The sequence below is a fragment of the Etheostoma spectabile genome, unplaced genomic scaffold, assembly GCF_008692095.1.
Source record: "Etheostoma spectabile isolate EspeVRDwgs_2016 unplaced genomic scaffold, UIUC_Espe_1.0 scaffold00003399, whole genome shotgun sequence".
NCBI lineage: Eukaryota > Metazoa > Chordata > Actinopteri > Perciformes > Percidae > Etheostoma > Etheostoma spectabile.
Genome location: NW_022603022.1, coordinates 1746 through 24429, shown reverse-complemented (window position 1 = coordinate 24429; position 22684 = coordinate 1746). Strand labels below are relative to the sequence as shown.

General features: G+C 41.4%; 1 protein-coding gene across 1 annotated transcript; it reads left to right on the top strand.

The window, feature by feature from the left end:
* The first annotated feature begins 1173 nt into the window (after positions 1–1173).
* On the top strand, positions 1174–21941 carry LOC116676531 (collagen alpha-1(XI) chain-like). The gene is made up of 6 exons (XM_032507574.1): positions 1174–1655; positions 14469–14630; positions 16233–16443; positions 16686–16848; positions 17515–17637; positions 21906–21941. Exons 1-6 carry the CDS (start codon positions 1538–1540, stop codon positions 21939–21941), a joined length of 813 nt encoding a protein of 270 aa, XP_032363465.1. The 5' UTR covers positions 1174–1537.
* The last annotated feature ends 743 nt before the right edge of the window (positions 21942–22684 follow it).

Below are 22684 nucleotides of genomic sequence, written 5' to 3'. Positions count from 1 at the left end.
ATCTAAACCTGAGTGGTGCTTAGTTGTTGGACATTCAATGCCCTGGAAACACTACACGCCACCAGAACAGCTTCAGTGCTCCTTGGCATAGATTCTTTAAGTCTCTCTTACCTTAGATAATGGTCATTTATTTTGGTTTATAGTATTTCCCTTTGTTTTGGTCGTGGGCATTTTGGGACCTAGACATGTTTTAAAAAACATAATATTTTGTCACATACCTTCACCGATTAATGCCAATTATTTTTGACCAATTGTAATCTGTTTGAGCAGCATATCTAGTGTTGTGGGTTATGTATCTGCATTTAACTTAAGCACCATAGACTCTTTTAACAAATCAATTTGTAAAAACATGGTCTCCAAAGAATTTATAGATGTGGACACATTCATTACACACTACACTCTAATTTAAAAAAAAACAGTCTGGTTTTCTTGGGCCCCTCTCTCTCTCTCTCTCTCTCTCTCTCTCTCTTTCTCTCTCTCTCTCGGTCTCTCTCTTGCTATCTCTCTCTCCATGCACACCTGAGAGCCGATCCTCTTCAAAACAAGGCCACGTGGGACTGACCAATCAAAACCTGAGGAGAGCTCCATGGATTGCGTAAAAGGGGCGTGTAGAGCTGCGCGGACAGAAGCCTGATTGGCTGGCTGAACGCTCACTCTTCTCCGCTGGCACAAAGCGTGGTGAGTGGTCCTGCTGTCTTCTATCTACCATCGGTTCTTCATGGTTTATAAAGCCAGTATTTTCCTGCCCCAGATACAAAGTCAAGACAGCAGGAAGTAGAAAAGGTAAAGAGACTCTGTTTAGGATTGTTCAGAGACAGACAAAAAAATGATGAGCATCCTGAGCAACATTAAACCAGTAACTCACACTTGAAAAGAAGGAAGCAATTGCTGCTTGTGTTTGAGGTGAAATATTTGTAGAGGCAAATCATAAAAAACTCTAGTTCATAATTTCAGACGTTCCTCCTTACACCTCCTTCAACGTATATGCCCAGGGCGCAATTACGCACGCCCTCTCTCTCATTTAGCCATCTCTCTCTCTCTCTCTCTCTCTCTCTCTCTCTCTCTCTCTCTCTCTCTCTCTCTCTCTCCCCCCCCCCTCCCCCATCACACGCGTTCTCACTCTTCGTGGGAGTAAGTGTGTAAGTAAAGAAGGGAAGAGGAAAAGAAAGAGAAGGGGGAGAGAGAGAGCGTGATTCCAGATCTCTCTCTGCTGCTCTCTCCACTTTGGGTACTCGTACCCAGTCTGACTCAATGGGGCTTCAGCACTAAGGGGTTAAACGTTAAAATAAAAGATATTTATTCACCCCAAACCCCCTTTAGTGTTTAGGTTTTGTGCATTAAGATAGGCATACATAGGTCCCTCATTAAGGAAAGTCTCCGGGAGAGGCAGAGACGTCTCCAGAGGCGTGCCTTGTTGTCTGTTGCCTCGCAGAAGGGTCAGTCGGGTCCCTCTCGTCGGCTGGCTTTCTGTGAGCGGATAACTTCCATCATATCCTACATTTACAGCTCAACCAGACCGGCAAACTACTGCAACACTATGGATACCGGAGATTGTCCCTTCCGTAAGAAACGGAGACCATGGCGCATGGACTTCTCATCCTTTGCCTTGGTACTCGTGGCGCTCGCCGTGTGCCAAACGACCGTGGTTCGGGCAGGTAAGACGGGTTCTCTTATTAACAGTTTTGATGTTCATTGTGCTTGTTAAACGAGAAATGGTCGTATTATTTGACCATCTTTAGGCGACTTTACTCCTCGCTGTCTGGATTTACTGTGCGTAATTAATGTATACTTCATCCATTATCGGACACTTGCGCACCTGCGTGCTTTTTCATTTTATCCACGAAATGTTGTCATGTCAACCATGTCCAACAGCAATGGACCAACACTATCCTAATATCCTATCTAAATATTGTTTGTTTTTTTGCGTCGACACCTGCACATTGTAGCCTATCTCTGCTTATTTTCAGTCAGACTCTTAAAGCATCCCAGGGCGACTTGTGTTTTCTGACTTGTTCCTAAAGGCCTTATGTGACTGTGACATTGTACCGACCATTTGGTAATTAACAGAAGTTAGATGGGAAGTACGAATAAGGGATGTCCGATAATTTAGCTATATTTTAGGCGCCGTCTCTCTAAAGGCCCATCCCATAAAACACATGTTTAATCAATCTGATTGTTCTTTTGTGTTTGTACTAAAAAACTAGTTGTCTTTTTAATCGGGTAGCTGAATTCTCGCTAGCCTTAACAAACCCTGTCCGATAATGGACACTCGGTCACTATCAGCCACTGAGTAGAGGCGTTATAAAAGCAAATAATTAGCTTTTTGCTGCATGAAAACATACACACGCGTTATTACGTTTTAGACAAACGGTTTTTTTCACTTCTTTGGACATCTCATCCTCGACTGTCCCTCTGCGTGTGCGCATTGCACGCAGCCTGCAGCCTGCTGACAGGTGTCACCTCGCTAAGTGTTGCAAATAGCCGCTGATCTCAAGCCTTCAGGTGCTTTTTTTGTCATTTTGAACAACTTGCCTGCTGCTGACTTCATCTTTTATTACTTTCCTATAAGTTCTCTTTCACTACTTAGAAGCCCGTTTAGTTTTAACAGGATGGGGCTCATTTTACGCACTTCATTAGCCCGTTATCCGCAGGGGGCATGGGGTAGGACGGTGCAAAGAGCTGCTTCCCTTGCTTTTGGGGAAGTTTTCTTGACTAAACATCCCGTTTATGAATTTTTTTAATTGTAACTGGACATTGGTCTGTGAGTAAACTGGGCTGTGGATACGGGCTGTTGGCTGAATGTTTACCAGCTCAGCCTGTGCACCAGCCTATCCATCACTGCCTATGGTTGTGCAGGGAGGAGGGATTTCTGTAGGACGTTTGTGGCACGTCACAATGAGCATTCATGGAAAGTTGATTTTGCGTTTTTCCTACTGAAGAACAACATTCTATGTTTGTGTTCCTTATAACACAGATACGTCGAATCATATTAAGAAACCAAGCTGGGTTTGATTGCGAACATTTTCCCAGTCTAAATTTATAAGTATTATTTTACTTTATGGTTTTACGTTCTTGTCCTTCCTCCTTCACTCCCATGGCTGTGTTATCTTTCACTCCGCGCAGTTTAGATCACTTCGCCTAAAAGGAATGATCTGTATGCGCTGCAGTTCCCTGACGGACCGCTAGTCGTCCTGGGTCATTTTTTACACAGCGTCTCCATTGAGTCCAGATCAGATCTGATTTGACTGAAGACTTTGGATGCAGAATGGCACGCGCCAATGAAATCAAATTAAAGAGCAATGCATTCATGATTATTGTTTTAAGTGCAGCACGACTTAAATTGTGATGTTTGATGTGAGGTTTTAGGGTAATTAACATTTTAAATTGTGATTTCGCTCAGTGGAAGCTAGTTGGAAAATATTTTTTCTAACTATTTTTAGGCTATATGATAAGCGAAGTTTGACTCCTTTGGCTGAGACACACAGATTATGATCAGAAACACGAAAGCAGGTTTGCTTTACACAAAGTATTTTTTTTTAGAGAAATAAATTCGCTTTAAGTTTCAGCGGACAGGTAGATCAATGGCTCTTTATTCTTCGTTTGTAGAACTTGCTGAGGCACTTTACGGACCAAGGGGGCTTTGTAACATACATTGGTCTCCTCCAGAGTATTCTTTGGCCCCGTTTCCAATTTCAGATTGCGAGAGGCGATTGCACCTTCCCGTCGTCTCCCGTGTGTATTTTGGAGGCGGAAGCCTGAGACATTTTTTGCTTTTTATGAATAGGTTATTATGAGGCGCAGCAGCTCGCGCATATGGGTTTGGAAGTGAAAGCAACCAGTGTCTCCGTGTCTCCGTGTCTATGTGCGCTTTGTACAGTTCTGTTTGTGCATATATGCGTCTGTATGCTATAGATGTTTTTTTCGCAGTTCAGGGTGTGGAAATGTAAACCACATCAATGTGAATGTGCCTCTGTGTGCTACACCTCGTGCAGATTGTATTTCTCATGTTAAAGGATGCTTATAGACTCGCGGAGGCGTTCGTTTGCTTATAGAAACGCATTTTAATCACCTGACCCAGTGATAATGTCAGAGTGACGCAAATACAACACTCCTTTTACCTGTTAGCGCGTGCTTGGTTATTGCGTGCACAGCACAGGCACGCAGCGTCCCGTGGGCGCTCACAGTGGAGTTGGCCAGACGCACTGCGCGGTGCCGCTGTTTGCGCGCTCCTGTGCGGTGCAACATCACAGATGTTAGTGTAAACTATAGCAGCGCCCCACCCAGGCAGTGAACGACCGTTTTAGAGAAGAAAGCGGTCAGGATCTTTAATGTTTATTCTCTGTTCCCAGGGAGAATGAAGACTAGAAAAACGGGAGGAGGGATGGATGAGGCTCCCAGAGAGCAGTAGGCCTAGAAAGGCATGAAAGCAGAGTTTTGTTCAAAGGAGGAGAAAATCACAGGGCAATATTTTCTTGACATGGATGTTCCTCAACCTCATTTCAAAGCACAGCGCTCCTCAATGGGCAGTCTGTTTCAGTTTGGCTAAACATATCTTAACCCCTCTCTCTCTCTCTCTCTCTCTCTTTCTCTCTCTTTCTCTCTCTCTCTGCTGGTGAATGGAGCTACTATGTGTGGCGGTGGAGCAGGCTTTTGACAGCTCATTCCTGTGACTGTATGGAAGTGTGTGGTATTCCAGGCTTCTGTTGGTCACATGTGACCCAGTCTGGCAGCTTTAACCTTGTCCCTTTGGTTTTTCCTTTGCTTTGTCATCATTTTCCCATGAACCCTGTGGCTCTGGTGATCCACATACATTCTGTCGGCTTTTGTTTTATGTGTCCAGTTTGATCATTTAGTGCATATTTAGATGAAGAACTATGAGATGTCACCAATAACAAGATTGAACTAGTCAGCCATGTAGTTCTCAAATAATCTTGGTGGGTGGGAACTGGCATTTGACTTTTTAATTTATTAATCTGACTGACTGACTTTCTCAAAATTAGATTTGGGTGATGCAGATAGACCGGGCATATCACCAAACATTCAGCTGGCTGACCAGACTTTTTTTTGCCATTCAGAGCTTACTCTCATTCTGCATTTAAATTCTGCCTCCTTTGCCAAGATTGACAAACCACACTGCAGACACAGCTCAACCCTAAACTTAACCATGAGTAATGTAAGATTGCTACGTTGGTAGTGGAACACCACCTGGGAGGACATTGATAGACGCCCCCATCTATCAAAGTGTTCTGTTTTATTTTCTTAAAGCAGGTTAGCATATCATTATTGTCATCCAGCTTCCAGACTATTAACAAAGTGGACAGCTGGATATGTGCATACTGGCACAGCTTTAGGCTTAGTTTACTGATGCCTGTAAAATAGATTAGTTCACATTTCTGACATTTCCTTATCACATTCAACACATCTCTGTGTATCTGCTGGTTTGAAGCCTACAAAAATGAACTCTTCCTTTTCAGAGCCACTGTTGAGAGGCTTAAGTATTACCAGTACAGTAGTACCAGGCAGCTGTGGCTCATTGGCCTGCCAATCCGAAGGTTGACAGTTTGATCCCTGGCCCTGCAGTCCCACGTCGAAGTGTCCTTGGGCAAGACACTGAGTTGCCCCCGATGCTGCGCCATGGGTGTGTAAATGTGTGTGAGTGTTTATCTGATGAGCAGGTGGCACCTTGTACGGCAGCCTCGGCCACAGTGTATGAATGGTTCCTGAACTATGTAAAAGCGCTTTGAGTAGTCGTTTAGAAAGGTGCTATATAAGAACAGCCCATTTACATTTAAGTATCTTTTTGGCCAGTGACTGTACGCTAGACACACTCACCAACATTCTCAGTCTCTCAATCACCTTATCCACAGATAAATTGCATTATTTGCACGGACAGATAAGACCCAGACTGTGGTTATAAAATCAAAACGCACTAAAGTCAATGTTGAGATACACATAAAAAACTTCTGAGGCCTTGGTTCCAAACCATAACATTCCCTCAAACTGGAAACTTGTAAAAAGCCTTTCTCAGACAAACCAACATTAGCACTGCAGACTTCAGGAAACACAGTGAGCAGAAGATAGATCTTCCTTCCTTTTTAGTTTTAAAGGTGATGATTTAGTGTTGTGTGTGTGTGTGTGTGTGTGTGTGTGTGTGTGTGTGTGTGTGTGTGTGTGTGTGTGTGTGTGTGTGTGTGTGTGTGTGTGTGTGTGGGTGGTGGATAGATAGGCGTCGTTCCTCCAAGGCATTCTGTTTTAGCAGAAGATGTACAAGTATGGTAGGAGAGTGGGCCAACTTTATAATGACAGGTTGCCTGTATACGATGCTATTCCCAGTCACTGTTATTTCGCTGCTTCTAGGATGTCAGTGTAGGAGGGTGCGGAGACCAGCGGTGTGCTTTTGCATGTACTGTTAATGTACATCTCTTTTCCAGGCATCAATACAGTTTATCCATTTGAAAATAGTTTTAAATGTCGGTTTGAGAAAGTTGTGTTCTTAAAATGGGATGAGCAGTAAGTTCCACAATTCAGTCTATCATATGTTAAAAGACATAAGTATGTATTTCACAATTTATGTGGGACTATCTGAAGTGGCCTAATGCCTCTATCCCCAATTATCCAGTAGTATAAGTAGCATACAACATTTCTTTAGTCTTTTTCCATACCTGTTACTTTCTGATTAGGCTCACAAGCAGACTGTAGCCCATCCCAGAATGCATTGGGATCAAGTTACAGGGGGAAAAGGACAAATTTATTTTATATCCTGCAAGCATTGCCAACCTAGCTGTTTACTGTGCTCTTACTAACCTACAGATATGGATCAATCATTCTAACTATGCAATGGACCTTCATTAGTAAGGGTTGGTGGCATAAGTGCAGCAACCAAAGCGGATATTCAGTAAAAGAACAACAGGATTTCTAGTATTTATTTTCTGTGTTTATCTATTTCACACAGTGCAGTGTATCCCACCATCTCCTCACACTTGGTTTTTCCCAGCTAAATTACATCTATAAAGATCTCTGGAATGTAGTGTAGATTTCTGATGTGGGGATTTCCACACTACAAAGATGTAGCTATAGACAGTGATGATGATTATTATGTGATGCGGGCCCACTGCTGTTACACTTCTGTTTATTATAAGTCAGGCTTGTCAACTCTGGCTAGACTCTGAGATTAATGTAGGTAGTCAGATACCATTGATCACTGTTATTAGATATATAAATATATTGGCTTGGGTTTATAAAACATGTCATAAAAAACTTCGTGGGATATCATTTTTGTTTTTCTTTAAAATGGTCCAGTTTGTGCAATCTCAACTATTGGCAGCTTTACATCAATTATAATGTCAGCAGTAAAACGTGATATCAGTTGAGCCTAAACAAAGTTACAGTGACGCTGTGTAACAGTGTAGTGTAACATCTGCTAAACTAAGTGCAGTCAGAGCTGAGCTGTGCAGTCTGACCATCCGGCACAGCCACATCAATGGGTTTCTAATTTGTGCCGTCGCTGTCTGTCTGCCCTGTGTGATCGTATGGTACAGAGAACCACTGACTGTCTCCTGGTCAGGGCCCTGTGGTCCCATGTAGGCCTTGTGGTGTCAGTATCCATCCTCAGGTTCAAACTAAGACTGTGGCCTGCAGCCCTGAAACCACACGAGACTCCAGCACGATACACGTTGGCAGCATCAGCGCAGCACACACACACACACACACAGACCACATAATACACAGGGGACAGTAGAGGGCTTGGGCATATGCTGGCACCAGCTCCTCAATGGAGGGAATGATGAAAGACTGCGACACAGTTAATTTTGGCACAGAACTGTAGTGACGGAAAAACCACACAGAGGGAATGGGGAATTCATTAGTACTGACCCTAATAAACTAGGGCAGATAGTGGCAGGTGTAGAAAGCTAAAAGCACGATACAAAGATCAAGTATTGATCTTGTTAGCAGCAAAAAAGAATACTCTTGCAATAGAGATGTTCTTTGATGAAGGATTAAACCTGAAATGCAGGTTTGGTGAATCTATACTACGTGACTTGATGGCATTTTTTGTTTCATTGTGATGAATAATGTTCCGTTTTCCTTTAAGTTGTGTGTCCTTTCTGAAAGCTCCCCCCAACAAGTAAAACCAAAACCAAAAACTTCCCTGCATTCAGCAAAATTTAGATTTTTCAAGTTCTCTATTCTTGTAGATAGTGCCTGCAACATTCTTTAAAATTGTTTTGTTGTAGGGACAAAGATGCTGTTAGATTCTATTCAAAAATGGTGTTTGACTGGCCTGGATGCCAGCCGAACTTAGCCCCGCCCACAACATTTGAGATCTCCCTAGAACTCACTAGAATTTTGGAATCTCCTTTCTCCTCAATAACACTGCTGTCTGCATACTTTACTTTGATTATTTCACTGTTTTTAAGACTTTTATTGAATGTAGACGTTGTAATTATCATCATTAATTGAAATCCCTCGTTACATGCAGCACCATTTGGGTTTGAATTGCTGAAGTTGTTATTTAATGTTTATATTCCAATCTGTTTTGAACTTCCAACTTTGTTCTTGTGTCCTTTAACTATCAAATCCTCAAGTTTTGTATTTGCTATTGAGTCCACTGGTATTACAGGTGGACCCATTGAAACATCCATGATGGCAGGGTCACCTCACTGATAATCTGCTTCCACTCCCCTTTCCTCTCACACCTAGGTCAGGATTTACCTACAGTACATTCATATGACACAAAGAATAGATCTGTATTGGTCTTTTTCCTTTCAGTGCAGCTGACCAGACACAGTCATATGGATACATGACAATTAACACCACATTGACAAACCAAATTCTTATTTTTATACCATATACATAATGTAAAGTTCTCATAATGGATTTTCTGTCTGTGTACACAAGCCATTATAAATAAATCGTAACTACAGAGCACCATGATGAAAATTATAACCTACAGTAGCATATACGCCTAGCCGTCGTGGTCAGCTGGGTGGATGAGGACACAGCTGGTGATTGAGAAACAACTGGAGCTTAGTTTATGCTTTTCAGTTTCCAAAATTAGTTTTGTATGTAACTTTTTGTAATGTATGATGCTAGAGAACTTATGTTCATGTGTTTCTCATATCAGGTTCCTGAAAAGAGCCAGCCATCAATTTGGTGGTCAGATAAATTTGTGCATCCATGTGTGTTAATCTGTGGTCAAAATATTGCACATCCCTCTTGCTCTGTGTGTCTTAACACTGTGGTCGTTGTGTAAAGGTGAGAGGTGAGGGGTCAACATGTCAGCTGGAGTGTGTGTCTGGTATTTGGCACAGCTGTACTAAAAGAAGAAAGGACACACATACATATGCACACTTAGAAATAGTTACACAGAGCATCTAAGGCTGGAAGCCCAGGAGAGGAAATAAAGGTTCTCAGTTGTCACCTCACACAAGCATGAAGTAGTATGATGACCCCGGGCTCAGGGGACCGAGATGGCTGCGTGTGTTCATGACATACTCCGGTTTCAACTTAAAAGCATAGTCTTAATATTTAAATCACCCAGAATTCACTTTTTTCCTTTTTTTGAGCTTAGGCTAAGTGTACTCTGCCTCTGACTCAATGCATGTCATGATAGGCCCCGGCCTAAATAATAATCAGGTATACAAAAAGGATGGAATATGATTATTATATGCGACCCATCACAGGAATCTATTATTACTACTATTTAGGAATTTGGGGTTGTTCAGTGTTTCACGTTGGCTTTATGAGAAACCCAACAAGCTGAATCCTTTTACTGCATCTTAGCTGATTTGTCATGTGCAGGGTCTAATAAATGTGTCCAGACAGAAGAGGTGTGTGTGTGATCTGTTAGTTGAGTCGTTTACCCTGTTAGCTGACAGAATATACACACTCTGCAAAGTTACTTCAGTAAGCATTAGCATTGCTTTTCTCACAGTCCTGTGTGTGGTGTGTGTGTGTGTGTGTGTGTGTGTGTGTGTGTGTGTGTGTGTGTGTGTGTGTGTGTGTGTGTGTGTGTGTGTGTGTGTGTGTTCAAGCCTTTCAACAGAGTCTGACTGTATGCTCTCTTTACAGGGAAGCCTGTCACCAAGTTAATTAAATCTCTTTTAGCTCTATCTAGTGGCGGCTGAGGTGAACTACAGTAATTCAAACGGTGCTGAAGAATATTGCAGCTTTAGCAGTATACCTCATTTCGCAGTGTGCCTTCTAACCGGGGTATCACATGTGTTTTCTATCAGGTCGTATTAAGCTGGTGGTCTGCAGGTTTGGTCAGTTGTGGATGTATGGAAGTCTGTGGGTTAGAGTATAACAGTGATATGGTTGTTTCAGCACTGGGGCACCTGCACATTTACCACAGTGCTCCTTTTATACTCCAAACAGCATATCATTATTTCAGATTATTCAACATTCCTTTCAGGGATTTATATACTGTTTTAATGAAAAGATTAAACACTGAATCCAAATATTTTGCCTAAGAAATTATCTTGGGTTCAGTGAAGTCAAGCCAGTTTCTAAATGTCTGACATGTTGGTATTTATTGAGCCTCAACTTCATATTGTAACTTCATGACTTTATTAAAGCAATATTTAATGTTCTATTATCAGTGTTATTTGAACTGAAAATTGCCATTTTCATTTCAATCCGTGCAGCTGTCAGTCGGGATAACTGTTCAGGCTACTGTGATCTTTACCTACAGCGTTGGTTGTAACTGCCCTCACGTGTCTGGGAGCCCTGTTTCCCGTCTTAATGACAGCAGTGTGTAATTGGCCAGCGTTTACATCAAAAGGCTGCAGCCATCTGTGACCGCTTATGGTAAGAAAGACTGATGGAGTGGGAAGAGGGAGAAGAAAGAAAGTAAAGAGAGAGTTTATTCCCTTGGCTTTCTGTTTTTCTACCTTGTCTAGTTTCATATTTGCCACTTCTCGTCTCACAAGGTGTGTTGGTGCAGTTTGCCCTGCCTGGGCTGTGTGAGGGTATTTACCTCTGTAGCCCTGTGTGTTATTTTTGTGGGTGTGTTTTTGTCGTGATTGTGGTCCTCCAGGCAGGAAGGGCCCTGGCTGCATATGTGAGCTGGGCAGGCAGCGGGGAACAGAGCGGCACATTGTACTGGGGGTACTGGGGGAGCTAAGGCTGCAATCTGATCCAGTATCCTGCCATCACAGAACCACGCTGTCTACTGTCACTGCCTGACCCCCCAAAATATACACACATACACTCCACCTTTGCCTGAACCACTCTCTCCCTCCTTCTTCCTCTCTCTGCCCTCCCTCCTTTTAACCCTCCACCGCTTTCTCATTCCCAGCATTCCTGTGCAGATGTGCAAAAGTCTTGAAACGCATGGCATCTGGGAAAATTGTGTTTTTCCTCTTCATATTTGTCTTTGTTTCTGTTTTCACCTGTCTCACTTTTCCACTTTCACTGACTAATCATTTTCACCTTCTCAGGGAAGTTTCTGGTTTGGATGGTTTATGTAGCATTGTGATATCACTCAATCTAACTCAAGCTTTCCATCCTCCTTACATAAGGTTTATACATCCTTCTCTTTTTCGCCTCCTTCTTCACTTCATGTCTTCCTCTAACCCCCCTTTCTCTGCCTCTTTCTCTTCCTGGTGCAGAGTGACGTTAATAGACTGTGGTCTAGACACCCAGAGGCAATATCAACGCACCATTTGCTCTGTCTGACTAAATATTACCATCTGTTGGCCCATTTGACTAACTGTTAACTCTGAGACACTAGGTGTCACCTAAACACACATCCCACTGACGGGATCAGTGAGAGTTTTAGGACAAACACAAGGAATCATCCCACCAGAGCATCATAAGTGGCTGTGATAACTTTGACGAGAAGAGTCTGCAGATTAATGTAAATGTACGTACGTGCGCAAACTATTGTTCCATTTTTGATGGACAGCTGGGCCTCCAGCTGACACACTGTAGTTAAATAAGAGTAGTGCATAAGCTGCATCCATCTGTGGCTTTGCACTTTACAGCTCCTTACTGTACCAGTAGGTGATATATTTAGCAGTAGTGGCCCAAATGGGGATGGGCACCCTCATTGTGTTAAGGCCATGCTGTTCCATGCGCTGTTGTACTTTTACAACATGCTGAGGTGTGTGATTACATAATGTCTACCTGCCTTGTAAAGCAACTTTGAGTTTGAGAAAAGCGCTATATAAATTTTATGTATTATTATTATTATTATTATTATTATTATCATCATCATCATTGTTATTATTATTATTATCTGCGTACATATAATAATAGTTGATTAAGGTGACTGTTAAATGAACACAAATCCAAACGTACAAATTTACAGACTGCATTGCAGGAGGTCTTGGTTGTTATCTTTCCATCAGAGTTGTAGTTTTTTTTTATACAGGCAATGCATCACTGCCACCATAAGTTTATTATGAGAAGTGCTACACCAGGGCTGGCTGTAAATGAATTTAATTGGCTGTTAAAAGCAAAGTTAGCTCTCTGGTGCACCTCAAACACAAGAATGCTAGCCAGAAGTAAGGGAGGATAACGGAGTTCAGGAAAATGTGAATACTGGGTGTTGTTGCACAGTGTAACTTTGTAGCTGCCTCACTTCAAAAACACACGGGTCCCATCAGGATGTTGTAACTGTCTAAGATAGATTTTATAATTAAGTACAATGTGGGTTCCCAGGCTGCAAAATAGTTTTAAAGTAAATGCAAACCTTCTGTTTTCAAACCTTGGCAGAATTTGTGTCATGCCTATTTGTCATTCCACTTGTATTAGACGGCAGGGTACACAGCAGCTCGGCATCTTGGGGGAAAGTTAAACAAAGAAAGTGTGGCAAGCAGAGCAATAACAGAATGATCATTTCAACAGAAACACGTTGAACAACCAATTTTTTAAATAACCAATTATCTCAAAAAGCATGACTTGGACAAGACTGAGTAACACTGTTCTGTAACAAGAAGGTACAAGTTAACTCATGTGATTAATTACACATCCACCCTATTAAAATGTGATGCCTACTGTGGTGAAATTAGTGCTGACATGAGTCAAACTAACTGTAAATTATGTTTAAGATTATTAGTTAATTCAATGTGTTTGCTTCCAAAACAGTTAAGAGGCATGGAGCTAACACTGAGTATTTAACATCAGGTAGCACTGCTTTTTTTTAATTTATTTTTTATGGATGCTTATGGCAGGACTGTGACTGTGGAATTTCCTACTATCTTTGTAGAATTGCAACATTTAAGTTCCTGCTGTTTAGTATCTCATGTAAGGAAATTCATTATATTAAAAGAAATGTTGCCTTAAAGGTAATCAAACCCTGACTCCCAGAAGATAAAGCCATGCTTTTCAAACTGAAACACACAGACTGACGCAGTGCCTTTCAGCAATGTGAGAAAGCCAACAAGGCAAACCACAGTGCAGACGGAGGGTGAAGAAACAGACCTCAGCATGTGAAAGTGGAGACAAGATGTGAAACTGGGGGTACAGTGTTTGTGTGTGTGCATTTGTATTCATGCATGTGATGTTAGGATGTATTTGTGTGTCTGTGGGTGTGTGTACCTGTGACTTTTGTGTTGGTGCATGTCATGTGTATCCTCATATTCATCTGACTCAGCACTTTCACATCAACAGCCACTTATTCTAGTTGCTTGATAAATGTGAGCAGAATAGAGAGAACTGTCTCTGCTCTGCTTTAGACTGAGCTTTACTGTACCCGCCCTGCAGAGGTTCATGTATGTGACTTGGACTCTGTCCCATTTGCTCGGACACAGTGCTGCCTTTGTTATGTTATACCTATATGTACAGTGGTAGCCATTGTGGACATCACCTGTACCTGCTCCTAAATCGCATTAGTGCTGCAAGAACATTTAAGATTACTTGCCAGATTAACTTTTTTGATCCTCTGGGCAAAGTTAGGTCTCTGCAGCTGCAAAGAATGGCTGCAGTGAAAGATAAAACTGTCCTCTACTTTGGATTCAGCAACATTGGAACAAGTATAGGAGTACGCTTTAAAAGGTTTCTACCTTTACATTGATTTCCAAACAGCCTGTAAGACCGTGGGCCTTCTGAAAAGCTGCTGTGGAAGACGTCAGAATATATTAATGCCTGCTGTAGTCTCATTAATACATTAAAAAAAAAATACACCGGCCTATCTGTTTAACTCATAAAGTAGAGCTGCAGTAGATATTTATTTCCATCAATGTAGACATCGCAGATATTCTGGACTGTACATGCACCTCTAAATCCACAGAGAGTGACTAATGAAAAACTGGAGAATGACATGCTCTGTCCAGAGAAAGCAGGACTCAAAGTTAGATGTTGAAGTGATAATTGTGTGTAATTCACTGATCATTGCTGGGAATTAAAGTTTCAGCTTTGAAAGTTCACTTGTTTACTTAATAAACTGAGTTGCTCTGTCACGCACAGAACAACTATGCTAATGAGTTGTAATGCCCATTTTCTTCTCCTCCTCTCTTCCTCAGACCCAGTGGATGTGTTGCGGGCTCTGCAGGTTCCCTCTCTCCCCGAGGGCGTAAAAAAGGTCCCCGGCTTCTGCACATCCCGTCGCTCAGGCACCCCCGACCATGCATACCGCATCTCCAAGAAGGCCCAGATCTCTGCCCCCACAAAGCAGCTCTTCTCAGGTAGGCTTTAGCTAGTCGGGACTGCCAGTTTTATGACAAGATGAGGCTGCTTGCTACGTGATCACTGTTACTATAAACACCTAAAGTTAAATCTTTTGTTGATCTTCAAATTAAAAAAGGAAGCTTTATTGTTAGACTGTAATTATGAACAATATATCCACATCAGTAGTACAAGTTGTACAATATAAATAAGTAACCAATTAATCAATCAAACTTTAATTCTATAGCACATTTCATACAATGTGCATCATACAAAAGGGACATAAAAAACTTTGTGCAGACTATTAAATGTATTTATATACAAAACATATAGAACACACACACACACACACACACACACACACACACACACACACACACACACAAAAAAAACAACCAAAGCACCACATAGAATAACAAACTAAGTTATTCACAGACAAAAATAAACCAGCCTGTTAGCCTGGTTTGTGTGTTCAGTGTCGGAGCCAAAAAGAGAAACAAATGTTGGCTATCCATGTTACTTCATTGTATAGTATACCATGATGAAATAAAAACAAAACTATTGAAATTCAATAACTGTTTTTTCCTCAGGCTGTTACATGCTGTGATTAAATATAGTAGGTCTCATAGTGTCACAATTTGATTATACAGTATGTATTTTAGTTTTATTTTGTTCAGTAACTTGGTCATTTTAACAAAACAGTTTGTGCATGTATGTATTTTCAGACATATTAATGTTCCTATGTTGTACTTTACACTAGTGAACTTTAGGATGGGCTTAATATTTAACTTATTTACGATGAATTCCAGAGTGCAGAAACCTATAATTAGAAACACAGGTTGCAACTCATGTCTGGAGGTATTTTAAATCTAGCTCTCTGGAGTTTAGCGAGGCTTTGGTGCCTCATGATAGATTGCTCATGGATATAAAGTATAATTATGTGTTGCAGTGCACAAGCTGAGTTAAACTGGGAGAGCCATAACAAATTAACTTAAGAATACCGTCTGACACCGTGGAATAAAGGAGTGAAAAGGAGAAAGTAGCACTTTTGTGGTTTTTAAGAAATCCTCAAAAGTCATAGCTGATGTTCAACTCATTTTCTGAGGCATAGCATTTAGCCATCCTTCTCCAGCTCTGCCCACCTGTTATTATGTGCCATCATCATCTATGTCAGCTTCACATGGGACTAACTGTGACATTGTAATCAGTTGATCCTGGCACAGATGCTCTTGCTTTAATCACGTTAAGCTCCTTACTGGAGTCATTTTCACATTTTCTTCTCCATCTATCATACTGCAATACTTATCCCTGTCTCTTCCTTTGTCAGCCATCACTTGTTCATCTGTACTATTTTAAAACCTGTTTATTTTGCCTTCTCGTTCTTTACCTTCACCTCCTGTCTCCCATCTTTATCATGATAAATACATGCGTTGGTGCAAGGTCCAGATCAGCCAACTTACAGCACAGGCTCTATTCAGGCTCTTTACTCCATTACTGCCTCTTTCTTATTTTCTTCCTGTCCTGAAATACCCACGGACTAGTCGAGCAATGACCCATCTTCATGAACTTACCTGTTTCTGTCTTGTATTGTCTCTCTCCTCCCATCCCTCTCTTATCAACAGGTCCATTCCCAGAGAATTTTTCCATCATGGCTCTAGTTAAGGCCCAAGCTGGACTCCAGGCTTTCCTCCTCTCCATCTACAGCGAGCAGGGCATCCAGCAGCTGGGCATTGAAATGGGACGCTCACCTGTTTTCCTGTATGAGGACCAGAACGGCAAGCCAGCCCCCGAGGACTACCCACTGTTCAGAGGCGTCAATCTGGCTGATGGCAAGTCAGTAAACAGCAACAACCAGTTTGTGACTGGTTGAGACATGTTTGGGGTCATGTGGGTGTTAGTAGTTGGGAATTGTGTGTGTGTGTGTGTGTGTGTGTGTGCGCATGTGTGTGTGTGTGTGTGTGTGTGTGTGTGTGTGTGTGTGTTAGTTGATTTGAGGGTTGGTTTGATACGTTTCTAATCAGGCCTGTAGTCGCAGTACACATTTATTCGCCTTTGTTCCTCCTCCTTGTCACTAGGTGGCATCGCATCGCTATCTCTGTTTCAAAGAAAAATGTGACACTGCTGCTGGACTGCAAGAAGAAGATGACCCGCGCTCTGCCCCGCGGCAACAACGCAGTGGTTGACACTAATGGCATCACAGTCTTCGGTGCCCGTCTGCTTGATGAGGAGGTTTTCCAGGTGTGGACAAACTATGCTTTACAAACTAGGCTGATAACTGGTTAAGAGTCTTTGAATTCGTAGTAGCAAGTTCTAGTCATAAAAGGTACCATCGATTCAAGTTAGAAATACATCAATACTTAATATACTGTAGAACAGGGACGTTCAGTAGGGGGTCTGGGACTGCTAGGGGATCCTCAGAGTTAATGCAGGGGTGCCTCCAAATTATTGTAGTATTAAAGTCTTAACATGAATCCTACATATTATTAGCAAATAAATAAATCCCCACTGCTTGCTGCCCTAGGTAAGGTAGTCACTAAGAAAGCCATCCACAGATACATTAATAAAGGATTAATTGAACTTAATGTATGTTTAACATTAAACAGGATTTATAAAATCATGCCAACAATTAGGAGGCTAGTTTAATAGCTTAGTATTCTTTGCAAAAAGGGTATGTATAAAGCCTTTAGTCTGCTGACATGTTATGGTAGGTTTATTATGCAACTTAATTTTATACAATATATGTAGTAGGGTGTCCCTGATCCATCTCACTCTCAGTTAAGTGTTTTTTTTTACATAAAAAATGTTGAAGACCCCTGCTTTAGAAGTTTTCATTGAACGCTGTAATACTGTAGATGATGTAGCTGTACAGGTTTTTGTTGATCTGTTTTTTTAATCTTCTAACAGGGAGACATCCAGCAACTGCTGATCGCCTCCAACCCCCAGGCTGCCTATGACTTCTGTGAACACTACAGCCCTGACTGTGACTCCCCACTGCCCAAGACCCAGGCTCAGGACCCCAACACATACGTGAGTAACATCACCACAACACATGTTCATCCACAGACGTATGACATCAGAATCGGGTCCTCTGCACACATTTTATCAACTGTTTTTATCAAAGTTTATCAAACAATGAACCTGAATACTCTTCCTGCAGGTTACATTAACTACAGTAGGCTTTTATATTTCCTTCACACTTTTTCACCGATTATGAAGGTTACTGTTGGATGAGGTCTCAGTTGTTCACACAAATCCCATAGCACTCACTAGACAACTGAGTAGCATCTATTACAGAGTCGATAACCTAAGACTGACATCTCATCCGTAGGCTCATCCGTAGCTCCGATAAAGCAGGCCCAATCAGAATCTGTGGACTTTGTTTTCCTTTTCATTGGCACTTTTCTAAATGATGGTCTTCCTACAATAAAGGAGTTTGGAAGTGGACTTAAGCATCCTAAATGCATACAATTGAAAGAGTTTGTCCCGCTTTTTATCATGGCTGTCACTTATTTGATAATTCTGGGTCAGTTGAGACAATTCAGATAAAAGGTCCTTAAAATTCCTGCTGTCCGGAGTTAGCATGTCTTCCCATGTTTGCTTCAAGCTCCTCTTAGTGTGCTTTCCTTTCACAAGGGGTTATGAAATCAACCTATTTAATCACTGATTCATCAACATCCTGCAATTTCCCTTAGGATAAATACAGTTTTATCTTATCTTTCAGAAGACTAAAGACATTTAGTCAGTAAAATATGATTTGTGTTAGGAAAGCTATACCACATGATAGTTTGTAAAAACAAAGGCAATATAAATGCACCAGTCCTCTGAAAATGAACAAAAAGTCCTCAGGTCTCAGTTTGGGTCATCTGATAATGTCATCAAAGTGCTGCTCTCCCTTTCTGTCTTCCTCACGCATCCCCGTCAACAGTTTGTATCCATCCACTTTCCTCCTCGGTCTGTGTGTCCCTGAGGTAAATAAAGAAAATCAGAGACATTACAATTTCATACCTTTCCACAACTATATCTCTAAAAATGGGCACATTTCCATCATTAAATACACTTTGCGTTCGATAAACTTGAATTATTTCAGCAGTTGATTAGACTTTTTTTCTGCAATGGAACACAGAAAGGTAGGGGAAAGAGGATGATACAAGCCCACATGTCTTTCCACAATTTTCTTCCCCTGGATTGAAAGAAAGAGAACGTATTCAGTACATAAAACATGCAAATGAAGTTCAATTCTGATTGGTTTTCTGGTTAAATATAGACACATAAGCATTTGACATGAAGATGGCTTAAGGTGGAGCCTCTTTGCTTACTGAGACTGGTTGTGCACATTATAATATGCACATTGTAAGCTTGGCAAGCTCTCCCTCCCTTTTTTCTCTCAAAAACATACTGATATTTGGGAGCAGACAGTTCCCTGACATCAACTGCGTCACAGAGCTAAAGTAGCAGGTGATTTTCATCCGCATTCATCCATCCAAAGTACATGATCTTTGTTTTAAAGCCTGCATGCTGGATCAGTCAATACAATATTTGTGTCAGTCACTGCACAGAGCTCCAGTACTTTGTGTCCCAAACCCTGTCATGTTGACCCTGTTGAAATGACTGCTTTCTGAATGAATATAAATCAGTGTGGTTTTATTCATCGGCTTCACCCGTTGCTCTATTTTTTGCTGTTTTCTCATTCATCAAGGTTGTCTGTGTATGGGCAATTCTAATATCAACACTTTTTAAACAGCAGCACAGACTCCTCTGCTGAATGGAAAAATAAAAGCTAAGCATTTTATTATCTCCTTTGCTGTCTCTCTCTGTCTATCACCAACATTCACCCCTTCTCGCCTATATTTTTCCCTCTTTGCTCTCTGCAAACTCTGTTCACCTCCTATTTGGAAATCCACTTTCTCCCTTTTCATGCATTCCTCTCGTTTCATTCCTCTTGCTTTCATCTCCATCTGCCAACCCATCCTTTCGTCCATCTTTCCCATCTTTCAATCCTTCCAATCTCTCTCAGTACTTTGATGAGGAGCAGGATGACCATGAATACCCCTATTATTATGAGAAACAACAGGCATTCCCTCCTCTGCGTCCCCTCTCCTCAACCTGGGGCCCCAGTCAACAGGTAAAGAGGGAGCACGAGAGAGGGAAAACAGGAGCGGGTTTGTGGAAGGGAAGGAGAATGAGAGAGAGGATTTAAATGAATAACGGTGGCCTAATTCATAATATAGATTTAGCTTGCTAAATATTTGTGTGAACAAGATTTATATTCCATATTCCCTATAGTGTGAAAAAAAATATTTTTAGCATTCCATATGCCTCTCTCATCCCTCATCATTCCATACCCCCTTTGTTGTATTCACATTTCACCTTTTCTGTAATCCTCATTGACCTCTCACACGTCCAACTCGTTTCCACTGACTTCGTCACACAGGAGTGCCTTTCTTTCTTATGATTTTTTGTCCTTGTGTCATTTACATGTTGTGATATATTGTGTGTGTGTGGATGTGTATGTCCAGATGTGGCCCAGTGGGGGCACTGGGGTGGTGTAGGTGCAGCTGTGTTGTTATACACACATGATCACTTTTTCCTCACATTCGTTTCCACTCAGTTCTCTATACTTTACTCTTCCATATATCCTGTCTAAGGAGAGCACGTTCATGTTTAAATAGGGATGTTACAAAGGTCTTCTATCACATAATGGACTCTACAAGAATTTGTTGAGACTATTAAGAAAGGTTACTTGATAACATCTCTGATTTTTTAATTTGTGCATCTGCTGAAATTTCCATATCAAACCAATGGATTACATGATGATTGGGTGATTTGTCTTTGATGCCAATACAAGTTAGCATAGGAAACACATGTAAGAACATGTCAGAGTAGCCTTTTCTTTACCTGATTTTGGTCAAATTGTCTTTGTAAATATGTTTTGTTTTTATTTCATTGTGAACAAGATAGATGGAATTTCACAAAGTGGCTGATCACAGAAGTGCCTAATTAATTGACTTTCAAATGCTTTACTGTGATTGCACCTCATTTTTTATGATGAACTCCACCCAGTTAAACAGTTCATTTAAAAAAAAAACAGCAACATTTGCAATGCTATTTGACCAAGGCATGTGTCTGTGTTGTCTTGATACTTGCATGATTTCTTAATTGACTTGGAGGATCACCGCATGCACCTACTGTACTTCTGGGTTATCAGTTTCCATACCAATTTTCCAGTCAACATGGGAATATCAATGCACATATTTTCATCTTGGTTGTAAAGCTGACCTTTATATGACATGCATGTATGCCACAGTATTCCTCCCTTGAGTCTGATTGTGTTCTGTATTGCATATTTGAAGAGTTTATATTCATGGTGGTGGCCTGTTTTACGGTGACATTTTTGTTTGTTGACGATATGAATTTGCATGTAATTTCTTAATAGTAGCACGAAGAGTGAGAATTAACTGTGAACTGTTGTTTTCATTTTGTGTTTTTATGTGACTCACATGCATTTGCATGCTTGCCTGGCATCACCGCTCTTTCTTTACATGGCTAAACAGCAGTACCTTCCCTGTCTTGCAATGCATTATAATGTGTGTGTGTGTGTGTGTGTGTGTGTGTGTTGTGTGTGTGGAGAGAGAGAGGAGAGAGAGAGAGAAGAGAGAAGAGGGAGAAGAGACAGAGGCCAGTGCTTAAGATGTGTGTGGTGTGTGTGGTGTGGTGTGTGTGTGTGTGTGTGTGTGTGTGTGTGTGTGTGTGTGTGTGTGTGTGTGTGTGTGTGTGTGTGTGTGTGTGTGTGTGTGCGTGTGTGTGTGTTAGCACCAGCTCACCTGACCAGCCACACACTCAGTGCCTCTGCCAAACCACAGGCTCCAGTTCATATTAGCGCAAAGATGCTGCTTTGTCATTTAATATGGGAATGGCATTACTGGAGAGACCAGCAAACACTCGTCTAAATAACTTGGTCAAAAATGTGAAATTTCTCAAAATGTTGATTTCAATTTGTTTGAATACTGGTAGTTTTTCAGTGGTATTTACTTACTGTTTTAAACTTGTATGAATCATCTGCTGTATCCAGTAATGCCTGTACAGTCTCAGTAAATCATCCAAGCCTTGGCCATCTTTATGTCATGTTTCTCAAACATCCACTCTTGTCTTTCTCTCTCCTTCTGTCCATCCCTTGTTTGTGCTTTTCATCCCCTCCCAACCCTTCCATAAATCTTTGTCTTCCTCTACTCTCTTTTTGTCAATATGAACTTTACATACTAAACACATCTTAACCAAACAATAATCACGGATATTAGAAGAAGGAGTTCAATGGAAAAGCAAACCCCAACTAAATCCACCCCTGTCAAACCAAAACCCACTCCAGCTAAGCCGGCCAAGACTGGACCATCCAAACTGTAGTCAAGTTGCCATGCCCACCAAAGCTCCCAGTCTGCCACAGCCAAGCCATCCAAAGCTAAGCTCACTGCAGTAGAGATCCTTTTGTCTAAGATCAAACCAACAGCAGCAGCTAAATCTAAGCCTACGGCGGCCCAGCTAAGAACGACAATGGGAAACCAGCTGCCGAGAAGAAAGTAAATGGTGCAGCTAAAGCCAACAGCAATGGCAATGGAAAACCAGCTGTAACAAAAACGAGCAGCAATGGCAAAGCTACAGCTGATGCCAAGCCTACAGCTCAGGCCAAGGTTAATGGAAACGGCAATGGCAAGGTTGTAGCTGAGAAGAAAGTCAATGGAAATGGAAAATCCTCAGCAGAAAAGAAAACCAATGGAAATGGAAAATCAACTGTTGTGTCTAAGACTAATGGAAACAGCAATGGCAAAAGCTGCAGCAGAGAAGAAAGCAATGGAAATGGCAAAACTACCACCGAGGTTAAAGTCAAATTATGGCAAAGCTGAAATAAAGTCAATGGTGAGGCAAAGGCTAACGGCAAAGGCAAAATTAATGCTGTGGTAGAAAAAAAGTCGTTAGTAATGGCGCTACAAACCAGGCAAAAATTGAAACCACTACAAAGCAAAGACTGAGAAAATTGTTAAAGTAGAAAAGACTGTGGTCAGTGCAGCTAAATCAGCTGCCA